The following is a 13816-nucleotide window of genomic DNA, read 5'->3' on the forward strand; positions in this document are numbered from 1 at the left end:
CTGAGGGCAGAGGGCCCAACTGTCCCTCAGTTCCTTCTTACAGCCTGTGGCAGCAAAATGAAACCCTTGTAATGTCCACTCTTTGCTCTTTGTGTTGCTAGTGTGAATTGGGATTATAGTTGGTAAAATGCATGTTGATTTAAAAAAAATTGCTTTGTTAGTTAGTCCACATAGACTAGACACACCAACACCCAATACAGGGTTGCTAGCAACACGGCAAAAGCTAAATCACCAGAATTCATTGTTTATCTCTTGTGTGATGCTTTGATGTCTATGAATGATGCGTATTCTCAGTGCCTACTCTGCCTAGAAGAGGGACCCATCCCTGGGTGATGATCTGTATGTTGCTCCTTCTGTGCATGCACTTAGAGCTAGAGCAGTCTGCTGGAAGCTGTCCCTCCTTGGGAAATTGATACAAGCCGTCTCTGACTCAGAGAGGAAAGCTACTGCCCAGCCTCAGACATCTGGTAAGTCTTGCTCCATTAGTGCCCTGATGAGCAAGATTTCAGTCCGAGTTTTCAGGCCACATCTACTGAAACGCCCCATTTGTCTGCCATTATTCCAGCATTGACGTCCTCTGATGGGCAGGAGAGAGCATGGTTTTAGGGATGAGCAAAGCACAGGTCACCATCTCTGGTGCCTAGTAAGTTGAGACTTCTGATTTGTGTTGGGCTCCATCTAAGAGCCAGAAGCCTGTTAAGGCCCCTTCTGCTTCCCTGGTACTGACCACTAAGAGAACAGAAGTGGTACGTACTAAATATGTGGACTCCACTTCTCTTGGTACCAACCTTACCACTGAGCACCTTGGTACGCAGAGTCTTGGCACCAAATGCATCAGTACTAAAAGCCTAGTACCTTCCTCCTCAGTCCTGGTTGCCTTGAAACAGTGTCCAGCAGTATCTACTACCTTGCTACCAGCTATCTTTTAGTACTAAAGCATACATGGTGCCAAATGGATTTGGTGCTGGAGTCACCTTTCTTTAAGAGATTTAAATCACCAGCTTCAGAGTTACCAGAATATCAGACTAAGGGGGTATTCCTGGTACTGGCCTCTCCTTCAGAGGCAGGGCACTCCCAGTAGAATGGCCCCTTCCCTTGGAGGAAGTATATTACTACTACTACTCCACCTCTGAGCATTGTAGGGACTCGTCTCCCACCCGTCTGCTCTCAACTCCCTGGATAGCACAGTGAGAAGTAGCAGAAAGAGGCCTGGGAGTCATAGGGAACATCCCTCCTGGAACCCCTCCAAGTGTTGTTCACACCGCAGTGCATACTATGGCTAATGCAATAGCAATGAGAAAGGTTGTCATAGCTTCACTACTTGAGGATTCCCAGGGAGTTCCAAACAACAAGCAAGGACTTACCATTTGAGGGCAACAAACTTTGGCCCTCCATTCCTTTAAAGACCTCCACTCCTTTAAAGGACAGGTAACTCTACTCTCTGGGCCTCTTTTTTCCGCCCCAAAAAGAAGTTAAACAAGTCAGCAACCCTTATTCAGACAGCACTTCTCTGTCCAATATTATCATCGGCCACAGAGGACTTCAGAGCTACAGAGGAAGAGAGAGATTCCACTGGAGATGGCCCTCTGTCCAGTCTTCTGCTGCCCCTCAATCTGAGGCTTCCACCAGGCAATTTCAAAAGCATGATAGAACCACCAGAGGATATTTTGTGCTTTAGACCCCCTCCCTGCCCTTTCCACATCAACATGGCAACTGCCTCTTTTATTTCCAGGAAGGTTGGGCTAGAATCATCTTGGACCAGTTGGTCCTACAACTGGAAGCAGTGGAGGAAGTACCCTTAGAATTTAGGGGCAGACATTTTTATTCCCGTTACTTTTTCATTCCAAAGAACCAGTAGCTGGCGACCCATCCTGGATTTTCAACATCCCAACAACTTCATTTGCTGGTTCAAGTTCAGGATGTTCACTTTGGCCTCCATAATTTTCTTGTTAGATCCTCAACGTTGGTTTGCAGCTCTTGACATGCAAAATGCGTTTCCATACATCTGTTCATCCAGCCAGCTAGATATACCTGAGATTCCTGGTAGAAACATCTAACTAAATGACCATTGTGGCCCCCTCATCGCTGTAGTATCTGAACATGTCAGTCTTTAATGTATTTATCCTCACAACACCCACAGGAGGTAGGGAAGTGCTATAATCTCAGTTTTATAGACGAGGAACCGAGGCACAGAGAGACTAATTGACTTGTCCAAGATCACACAGGAAATCTGGCAGAGCAGGGAGTTATTCCTAGGCTACAGCCCTAAACATTGGACCATCTATCAGTGAGTCCATCACTACCAGTACAGAGTCCTGCATTTTAGTTTTCCACAGAACTGAGGATACTCATCAAGGACTACTACAGACTCTGGCAAAAGAACTGAGAGACAATGGGGAGGGAAGTGTGAGGACATCTAGGGCACTGACATGACCCCAATCGATATTGCTGGCCAGAAGAATCTAGTCTTATGTGCATGCGCACCAAAAGCTGGAAGTCATGTGGACAATACATCCTGAAGAACCAGTTAGTGTATGTTTGTAACAGTTTAGACTAATATTTTATACTAAAGTATTGCCTAGAGGCCTTAACCAAGTCAGGACCCCATTGTGGTAGACTCTGTACAGACATAAAATAAAAAGACAGTACCTGTCCAAGAGAAGTTAGTCTAAAAGACAAGATATAACATGGGTGAAACAAGTGGAAGAGGGGGGATGTGGTAACAATAATATGAATAGTTTTTATCCTAAACTGGCAGTGTGCACAATTATTAGGTGTAACAAGCTAATCAGTAACAGTAATCTGTTACTGTTCTTAAATGTAAATCTACCCCAAATAATATTTGAAGCATATCTGTCAGGCAATATTGAGGAAGCTTTTCCTCCCATCACCTGTGCTCCACCTGTTCTTTGGATAAATGGAGGACTTCGCTCTTGAGCTAGTGCCCCCATTTTAGCAGCCCTATGTGAGAAAAGATAGGGAAGTGACGTTACTGCCCTCTTTTTCTTATGGGAAGTGGTTCTCAGATACCAGAGGAGGATACAAGTTGCTAGGTTACGGCATGTGTTTAAAAGTTTCTGTGGGTTCATTTTTTCCTGAAAATATTCTTGTTTTCCCTTTTGTATTAGGTAGTTAAAAAAGAGCTCTGAAAGATTGGATATGTTGCAGCGATATACTCTGCTAGCATAGAGTTGACTATTTCAAACTGCCTAGCTGCATTAGTGAGAATTTTATTAACTGCTTTCTTCCTGTTACAGAGGCTGATACACGTTTCAGTAAAAAAAAATTCAGCATCTTGTTTTATGATCTCTGAATTCAAGCTTTGCCTAAAGCCACTGATGCATGAACCAGCTTTTCAGAGCCACAGGTTGGCAGTTATGTTTAAGATGGAACTTTAGAAATTTTCACAACTGATATTTTCTCGATTTTTAAAATATGACCTGTAGTAAGACTTCTTTAGCGGCACCAATTTTAACAGGGTATTTCTTTGTAGGATAGCTGATCCAGACCAGCCCGTGCTTTGGTTAGACCAAATGCCAGCTCGAAGTCTTAGTAGAGGCTTTAATAACCACATCAATCTAATCAGGTATGATGTTTTTGCCAAATCTTGTTTGCATTAGGAATTGTGCTAAAATATGTAGGCTGCTCATGAACTGTTATAGCTGACCGTGTTCAGTGTGTGCATACTATGTAATTTATAACATTTTGTTTTTAATTCTAGTAGAGCTTTTGTTTGTTTTTCCACTCATTAAAAACAAATGATCATCTCTTGTGATTTTTTTTCACCCCCTTCTTTTTTCTGAATCTAATGTTTTATGTTATCTTTATTTTGGGGAGAGATAACTAGGTCCCAAAAGATAACTTTTCATTCTAGTTTTTAATTCCCAAATTAAAATACCTACTTCATATATCTAAGATTAAACCCATTGTGGTTGATGTATTTTCCACAAATGCTACTCCCAGAAGGCAATACTTCCAGCTGTAATTGCACAGTACTAGGCAATCTGTGTTTCCTACTTTGTAACCATCATCCATTAGTAGTATTTAGAGGAAATGTTTCAGCATGGAAAGGTTAAAGACACAGGTGTCAAAATACCTAAGAAGCTGAAAGGTAACTGCAGTTTCAGAAAAAGGTTTGAACTTGAAAAATTCAAATCATTGTTGTACGTTCCTTCTTCTTCATACCATAAAACAAGATTCTGTATAGCAAGCATTACAGCTCCACCTACCACGAAGCAATGGAGAAAGGAGAGAGACATGTGGCAAAATCACTGTCAATCATGGATGGAGAGTGTGTGTACACCCGCAAATATGTAGCTATGCTACCATCTTCCTTTATGGGAAGCAGAATCCTTGTTTAGTCCTGCTACTTTTATTTCTAACCCTGTTTTTCAGTGTTACTCAAAAAGGAAAAAAATAGAAAAAGATCTTTCTAAAAATATTTTACAGAAAGAATCACTGATGTTTAAAGCCCCCAGTACACAGGATGATAGTATTCGTTCTCTCTTTCTCACTCACTTACTGCAACTCCTACCATTTCCCATTCCACAGATTGTAGCTCAACAATTGCCTTGTAGGGCCAGATACATTAGCTGTTCCCAGCTCTTCAGGGACACTGTTCTGCTCAGACTTCTGTATTCTTCCTCTCAAATTAAATTCTGCTTCCTGGGCCCCAGTCTTCTCTTAACTTTTGCTTTATCCTCCTCTCTCTCCCATTAAAAGTGCAACAGAATCCAAACACTCTTCATTCTTAAAGTGTGGAGGGCAACCCCTACCTCAGGCCATAACTCATTACCTGTTTTTTTCCCCCCAATATGGGAGATAGAGGGAGAAGCAGAGCTTGAACCTCCCAGCTTTGGCTTGTGTCGTCAGCATTAAAAAAAAGAACTCTAAGGAATGCCCTACTCTTGCTAGGGTTATTAATAGTGAGAAAAGAGTGCCTACTTTGCAAAGGGATTTCTCTGTCTCTGACTTCCAGTTCAGTAACCCTGCTTGTCTCTCAGTAGTCTAAATATTTTTTATGTCTGTCATCAGATAACACCAGCAATCCTATAGTTTGATGTTCCAACAAGTCTAGTGAGTTCCTGTGAGATGTCTAGGCTATACTTATACTGAAATGGGTTACTGTATCTTCATAAGGTGCAGGACCAGACTGAATCAATTTCTGGCCTTTCCTTTTGGCCTGACCTGTGCTCCCGGGGTTTGTACCATGGCTTGAATAATACTGATAGTGCTTTCTTGACAGAAAGATTGATTAATATCCCTACCTGGATTACAGTTTGCAAGGGCCTAAATCTTCCCAGACTAATGAACCTTCCTGCTTCCCCATCACAAGTTTTGACTGCATCCTTTCTGAGTCCAAGAGCCCACTTTCTCCTTTGCACATTATTGAATTCCTTTCTGAGAATAACCATTTAATCTGGGATTGAATGAGGCAGATGGAGAGAGTAGTAGGTAGTAGTACTCTCCCAAGCTCTGCCTTCCATCCACTCATGACCATCAAAATGAGATATCACTTGCAATAGATTATGCAATACTGCTAATCTGTTGCACAAATCTGCACAAATCGGATAATCCTTTCTTGTGTGCTTTAATCAGCCATGAAATAGTTTTGCAATACTGCTAATTCATATATCATAACTAGGCTTCAGATGAAAACCTTGTTGAGATTAATGGGATCATTTCATACCTCTGGGCTGTTGTTTCAGGCAGATTTAGGCATTGGTTTATGTTCAGTTTATATTTTGAAGGTTATTTTCACAACCATAAAGGCTAGGGGCTTAATCTTTATCAAGCTTGGATTCTTGAGCACAAGATAGCAGCCTCAAAAAAGTAGCACTAATTTTCAGAGCTGTACGAACTAGCCCAATTTGATTTCTATATATAGTAGTTAGATGAACCAAAAAGTTGTGTAGGTTGTTTCAAGGAGTACCAAGAGCAGTAAGTTTGATTGCTTGCAGTAGAGCCCATAGTGGACTGCTGGGAGGCCGGAGGTGAACCAAAATAACCTCTTTCTTTTTCCCACACTTCGACTTGCAGGATAAAGTACGTGTTCTCCTGGGAGTGGGGGAAAGGGTTTGGAAACTTGTTACCTTCACTCACCTGATTTCCTTGCATAGTTATGAAAGATCAGGTCAGACGGTGCTCAGCCTAGTCTCATAGGATCCCTTTGGCCCATACTGTCACCATTGTTTCTGTACATAATAGTCCTTTTGTTAGGTCCATACTAACAATACCTTCTTTGTCTGGGACTCCTTTATGCAGGGTCCAATTCCATTCAACAGTTCTTACTACCTCAGTCTGGCATCTTGGAGGATGATAAATGATGGTTTCTGCATTCAATTTTTTCCTTGTAGAGGCTTAACTGCTGGAGAGTCCCAGAAAACTTTCCACCGTAGTCTTTTAGTCACTCGAATATGGAACATTTCTGTTGGGTGGTCCTTTGGGAACGCCTCACAAGTGTTTACAAAGTCTTTTCACTTGATTTTCTTAGGGTTCTGTATGGGTCTAGGGCTTAGCATTCCTAAGCTGCCATTTCTGCTCTTCTGAGACCGTATAAGAGTGCCTTAGACTCATCTCCATCTGGTTATAAGTTATCAAATCTTTCTTTGCCTTTTTGAAAGTCTAAACTTTTGTTTTTATGGGCAAAACAAGGATTTGAGACCTGTTCTCAGTGATGAAAGCTGTCAGTATTCCTCCAAGTATATGTTGAGACACCCACTACTACTATCTGTTCTTGGGCATTCTGAAGAGGTGGCAGCGCCTATCAAGTAGAGGGAGTTGAGGAACAACAAATAACTCTTGAGCCACTACCTGATGTCTTTCCTTATTCATTACCACTTCTCACTGGCTAGATCCAGCATCCTTTTAGGCTGACTTTGGTATCTGAGTTCTCCAAGCTATCATTCAGTTAAATGCTGTTTTCTTATTTTTACTCCTTCATACTTCTGCCTGTTGTACAGAAAGCTTTTGTGTAGGATGAAATAAGATGGGACGTACAACAAGGGCAAATCTTATCAGTAATTGTTTATCATCCATTCTCTTTCCCTTTCTTTTCTAACATACACACTTGAGTATTCTAATTCTGATCAGTGTTTATTCCCACTGAGGTAAATGAAAATCAGTAGGACTGTGTGAGTAGTAAGGAGTGCAGCACAAAAATGAGTTAAGGTGCTATAATCAAGCCCTGAATAATTATAGAAAGAGGATAGAGACTGGCTATAAACATATCTCCTATGGTTGACAGTGGTTTTAGCCTCCTGGTATATGTAGCTGTAACGTTTGCTATATAAAATCTTATTTTGTAGACTGGAGAACATGAAGGATTCCTACAAATGCAATAATGGTATGTAATGTTCCTGTTCAAGGCATTATGTATGGCTACAATTCTGACAGGACTCTTGAGAGTTTACAGGCTCATACCTAATGTTCAAGGAAGAAGGCACCAAGTCAGCTGTTTGTTTGCTTGTGGACTGCTGATTAAATATTTAATTTCCTGGAAGAGCAGTAGAGTGCAGTATTTAGATAAGATCTAGAACTGAAAATCTTCTTGAAAATGTCCTGGAGTTTGAAACATCTGGTGTCTTTCTAGATGGAAATGTGTTTTAAAGTTATTGCACTCCACTCATTCTCCCCCACCCCTTTAAAAAAAAAAAGTGCATACTTGATATTTTGCAGGGTCCTTAAGATATTCCCCTACTCTGAATCTGGATTCAGTGAATCATCCCAGAAAACTTTGATTTAAAACAAAAATAATTACAATTTTATGTGTGGGATTTAGGTACAGTTAATACAAACACATGCATGAGAAGAGGATATTTAAGTTGTTTAGAACAGACATCACAATCACATACCAGTGCACAAAGTAAACCAGTTACGGTTAGGATTATCTGTCCCTGCATTTTTCTTCACAGATAAACACATACAGCTTTCTAGTATACAAAAAATATTTGCAAATCCAAATTGGTAATTGTGGTACTAATTTTTTTTTTTTAACTGTACACAAGAACACTGGTGGTATGCGGGAGCACACATGAAAAGTAGCTTGTTGAAAAGCAGCAAGAGCAGTGAGACCTTGAAGATTCTACAAGCCCCTATTGAAAATACATGGCTTACTTACTTATTTAGACAAACCTCTGATTAAGCTTCCACTACTCTTCCATACACTACTGTATGGAAATCACATATCATGCTTTTATGAACAGCATACGTGTTAGTTATGAAGTGGACTATCCTAGTAGACATTTTAAGACATTTTTGTTTATCTTCTCTCTACAGGGGACAAGTCATTAACATGAGGTACCTGGAATATTTTGAAAAAATACTTCATTTTATCAAAGACAGGATCCTTGTTTATCATGGGTAAATGGTTTATTTAATATTTTTTCCTTCCACCTTCAATATCAATTCAAAATTGTATTATATTCATAGACCATACAGAAAGTCTGGGGAAATATTTTCATAAAGTTCCAGTACATCCATAACTGTGTCCTCTTACCAATGGGAGAAGAAATGCCATATGAAAGAAAGCAAAGTAATCTTCTCTTTTACATATGAATGATAATAGTAATTCAAGTAATTAATTTTTAAGAGTACCTGTACCCATCCTTCTGGCCTATATCAGGCATGGGTGGATCTTAGCCCTGTCTTACAAGGGAGGGTGTTCAAAGTGGTCATGGAAAATGTTGTTTATCCATACTCCAGATTATGGGAATATGAAATAATTAACTTTTCTGAACAATATTGGTGGTTGATGTGTGCAGCCTATAGCAGGGTGGGAGACGTGGGCATGGCTTTGTATGGATCATCTGTGGAGGGTAATATGTAGGAAATTGTTATCTTTGACAGGTATTATGAAGGCTGGGGATCAGAGTATTTTCAGCCCTTATAAGTGAGTGTGATCTGTAGTTTAAAAAGCCACCCTAAAGGCTTTTCTCTGGAATAGTGAAGTTTGGAGAAAGTTTGATGGGAGGTGATGAAGGACAAAAGGAAGATACTTAATATTGCAGTTGGACTATAGAGGATATTTTCTGACTTCCTCAGAAGTGAATTACAACCTTCTAATGTCTCTACTTCCAAATACATGGCTCTTTTTGTAGCTAAAATGTTCTAATAGTGTTGTAAATTAATGGATATGTGTTTACAGCCTTTACTTCAATATTAGCAAAGAAATCTTGTGTGGAGTTCCCCTATTTTTTCTGCAGAAAGAATGAGGAGTACTTCTGGCACGTTAGAGACTAACAAATTTATTTGAGCATAAGCTTTCGTGGGCTAAAGCCCATTTCATCAGATGCATGTAGTGGAAAATACAGTAGGAAGATATCTATATATACAGAGAACATGAAAAAATGGGGGTTGCCATACCAACTCTTAACAAGACCAATCGATTAAGGTGGGCTATAATCAGCAGGAGAAAAAAAACTTCTGTAGGGATGGTCAGGATGGCCCATTTCAAACATTTGACAAAAAAGTGTGAGTAACAGTAGGGGAAAAATTATCATGAGGAAATAGTTTTTAGTTAGTGTAATGACTCATCCACTCCCAGTCTTTATTCAAGCCTGATTTAATGCTGTCCAGTTTGCAGATTAATTCCAGTTCTGCTGTTTCTCATTGGAGTCTGTTTTTTGAAGTTTTTTTTGTTGAAGAATTGCGACTTTTAGGTCTGTAATTGAGTGCCCAGGGAGGTTGAAGTGTTCTTCGACTGGTTTTTGGATGTTATAATTCTTGACATCTGATTTGTGTCCATTTATTCTTTTGCTTAGAGACTGTCTGGTATGGCCAATGTACATGGCAGAGGGGCATTGCTGGCACATGATGGCATATATCACATTGGTAGATGTGCAGGTGAACGAGCCTCTGATACTGTGGCTGATGTGATTAGGTCCTATGATGGTGTCCCTTGAATAGATATGTGGACATATCTACATAGGAATGTAAGATGTTCACTGGTTAACCGGTTAGCATTAATCTTACCAGTTAACCGCCTTAACTGTTAACCTCGGGCTGGCCTGCTGGTCAGGCCCAACAGCCCCACACCGGCTGGCCCAGCCCCACATTGTCCGGAGTGGGCCCTGCTGCGCTGCCCGGCCGGCCCGCCAACCCCAGCTCCCCAACCCTGCTCCCCACCAGCCAGGTCGGCCCCAACAGATCAATCAGTTAACCGTTTAAACAATTAAAATATATTTAGTTTAAACGGTTAACTTTTTAAATGGTATTTACATCCCTAGTTCCTCTAGATCAAGTGACAAAGCACGGTGTGGAAAGTTTGTGATATTGCTGCCGATTTTGTACGTACCCTGTGTGCAAACAGTATATTTCAGTAGCTAGGGGGTGTTGATTTGCATCTTCCATAAACAGCAGATTTACTTTTGGAAAATTAAATTATTCTCCTATTTAGGAATAGATAAACTTCTGTGCTTTATTAAAACGTATTGCTCAGAGTGGTCCTGCATGCTCTTGTTTACTGGGCGCTAGGGGAATACAATTTATACTCCCACATGATGTCTGAGAGCAGAAAGCTTTTTTTGCAAAGCCTAGCTATTGTTTCCTGACCCTGACTCCCCTCCCCCCCCCCCCCCCCAAGTCTAAGGCATTTGGGCTGCAATATTAGAAATAGTTCCGACATGTCCACTGGGCTCTGGGGCTTGACCATGCTCTTTTTCTTTGTGCCAGATTCTCCCACCAGCAGCACAGACAGAACAGTGGATTTAGCATTCCCACTTCACCCATTGCAATCTGAGATTTAAATGCTGATTTTGGCGGGTGGGGGGCAGCAGGGAGCTAACTCTTGCAACCCAGTGTCTCCCACAGTTCTGGACGTCTGGGCTGCTCTTCTCACCTTTCACCTCACAAAGACAGATCAGTGATTTTGGTGCCATGCAGTCTGGCCACTCCCCCTGTGTTCCAGCTTGCTGCCAGATTCTCTGCCTCCGCAGACAGAGAGTGGCAGTTTCTTTTGCTCCTGCCCTAACTCCTTCTATTTTAACTTTTCTGCTCAGTTTTTTGGGCAGTGTTGAGCAGTGTTTCCTCCTTTGCATTTCTCCTCCTCCTCCTGGGTTGGTTATCCCTTGGGAGGTTTAACCCTCCCTGAGCCTCTGTTGCAGCATCTCCCTGCTGGCTCCTCTTCCCCTTGCAGGCATGGCAGAGCAGCCAAGAAAGCACTGGGTCAAATCCAAGTGATGCTCTATTTGTGAAGTATCCTTCCCCGGCTCGGCAGACAGTGAGGAGTGCCCAACCTCCGTCCGTAATCTGTTAGGTCCCAGTGCTGCGAGTTGGATAGGCAGTTGGGATCCCCTGCCCATGAGGGCAGCCACAACTCCTATGGGGCAAAATGAACTGGGAACAGTCCTATTCAACATATTCATAAATGATCTGGAAAAAGGGCTAAATAGAGAGGTGGCAAAGTTTGCAGACAATACAAAATTACTCAAGATAGTTAACTCTTCACGGTCAGCTTTGGATTTACAGAGGGATCTCACAAAATTGGATGACTGGGCAACAAAATGGCAGATGAAATTTGATGTTGATATAAGGAAAGTAATGCACATTGGAAAACATAATCCCAACATAGATACAAAATGATGGTGTCTAAATTAGCTGCTACCACTCAAGAAGGAGAACTTGAAGTCACTGTGGATAATTCTCTTAAAAACATCTGCTCAATGTGCAGCAGCAGTTGAAAAAGCTAACAGTGTTAGGAACCATTAGGAAAGGGCTAGATAATAAGACAGAAAATATCATAATGCCTCTATATAAATCCATGGCACACTCACATCTTGAATACTATGTGCAGTTCTGGTCACCCCATGTCAAAAAGTATGTATTAGAATTGGAAAAGGTACAGAGAAGGGAAACAAAAATTATTAGGGGAATGGAACAGTTTTCATATGAGGAGAGATTAGTAAGACTGGGACTTTTCAGCTTGGAAAAGAGATGACTAAAGGTGGATATGATCGAGATCTACAAAATCATGACAAGTGTGGAGAAAGTACATAAGGAAGTGTTATTTACTCCTTATACCACAAGAACCAAGGGTCACCAAATGAAATGAACAGTCAGCAGGTTTAAAACAAAAGGAAGTATTTTTTCACACAACGCATAGTCAATCTGTGAAACTCATTGCCAGGGATGTTGTGAAGGCCAAAACTATAACAGGGTTCAAAAAAGAACTAGATAAATTCATAGCCAAGATGGTTAGGGATGGAACGCCATACTCTGAGTGTCCCTAGCCTCTGTTTGCCAGAAGCTGGGAGTGGGTGACAGGGAATTGATCACTCAATGATTGCCTGTTCTGTTCATTCACTCTGAAGCATCTGGCATTGGCCACCGTCACAAGACAGGATATTGGGCTAAGATGGACCATTGGTCTGACCCAGTATGGCTGTTCTTATGTTCTTAAGCCTTCATACTAAAGGTATGGGACCATTGCCCAGAAGACATGAAAGATCAGGTATGGGTTCTGACAGATGTTCAACTCCTTACAGTGATGATCAGCCCACAACATCCAGAAAGACATACCCATCTGCCTTCCAGATCCTTTAGTCCTTGTAGCAGGCACAAGCCTGGAGACCCAAACAGTCCATGGCCTCTGGAGCGAGGAGGAAAAGGCTGACAGTATAAACCATATTTATGAGGGGACTGGGAGCTTTTTCCTTTACAAGTTAATTAGATCAGGGAGTTTCAGGGATCAGACCAAAATTCCCTCTGTCGAATACTTGATCAATGAAGATGGTCCAATTCACTGTGTCTCAAGAGCTGAACAGGATTCAAGGGTCCTCATGGAGGTATTGCCAAAGAAGTATCCGCTGGTGTTTTGCCTGACAAAGAATATAGCATTGTTTCTGACTTCCTCCCAAGAGTGAGACCTGGACTTTCTTTAGGATGTTTCTTTGCGCTGCCTCTCCTATTATGTCTGAAGATGAGGAAGCACTGGAGCTCAGGATCTCCACAACAGGCTAAAACTAAAAAGGGAACACGAAGCAAGGGGAGGTTGTAGGGATGACCAATCTTACCGATGCTAAAGAAGCCCAAATATAGGAACAGTGCTCCAGATCCTAATCTCTTTCCACAAACTCTAGCTTCTCTTCTGAAGAAGGGGAGCTCTTGGCTTTGGATAATAATAGACAGGAGTCAAAGGTGCAGGAGAGAGGTTCTATTTGTCCCCTAGATGTGTGTGAAGCAGTTAGGATAGCTTACCAAATCATGAGCTGGATTCTCCGTCACTTGAAATTTTTAAATCAAAATTGGATGATTTTGTAATGTATGATCCATCTTCATCCAAATTATTGGTTTTCCTATAGGAATCACTGGGTGAAACTTGATGGGTTGTGTGATGCAGGAGATCAGACTAGATGACCATAATGCTCCCTTCTGGCCTTAAAATATATGAAACCATAGAGAGGAAGGGGGTGACTACCATTGAGATCTAGCCAGAGAGAGGATGAGTAGACTAAAGCCAAGGACATGTATCTCCAATCCAAAATTCAGATAGAATTTGCTATCCCCCTTGATTCATCTTTTGAAGAGATCTATAGGAAGAAGTAAGAATGCCCAACAAATGGAAGAGACTTAGTTGGCAGGCCCTGAAATTCTACAATCCTATAACTAAAGGATTCTCTGTTCACAATCCACAGGATTGGAGCAGTGGCATCTTGGAAAAACACAACATAAAATACGAAGATGTCATTCCCAAAGATCTTATAGAAAGGGGAGTCAAGGCTTTCAGAGTATTATACTTGTGGGAGAAGAGACCTCAATGGTGATACAAAATTATATTAATAAGTATTATAACTTATTTTAAAAGCCATTAAAAGCTTGT

General features: G+C 41.2%; 1 protein-coding gene across 2 annotated transcripts in view; it reads left to right on the forward strand.

Annotated features, from left to right (window-relative positions):
- The window catches only part of TTC13 (tetratricopeptide repeat domain 13), an 83535-nt gene that overhangs the window by 51720 nt on the left and 17999 nt on the right, over nucleotides 1-13816 (forward strand). For both annotated transcript variants that reach the window (XM_074947023.1, XM_074947024.1), the window contains exons 15-16: nucleotides 3494-3586; nucleotides 8278-8361. In XM_074947023.1, coding sequence (XP_074803124.1) covers nucleotides 3494-3586; nucleotides 8278-8361 — 177 coding nt within the window. The remainder of the gene's footprint in view (nucleotides 1-3493; nucleotides 3587-8277; nucleotides 8362-13816) is intronic.

Source organism: Natator depressus, chromosome 3 (genome assembly GCF_965152275.1).
Source record: "Natator depressus isolate rNatDep1 chromosome 3, rNatDep2.hap1, whole genome shotgun sequence".
NCBI lineage: Eukaryota > Metazoa > Chordata > Testudines > Cheloniidae > Natator > Natator depressus.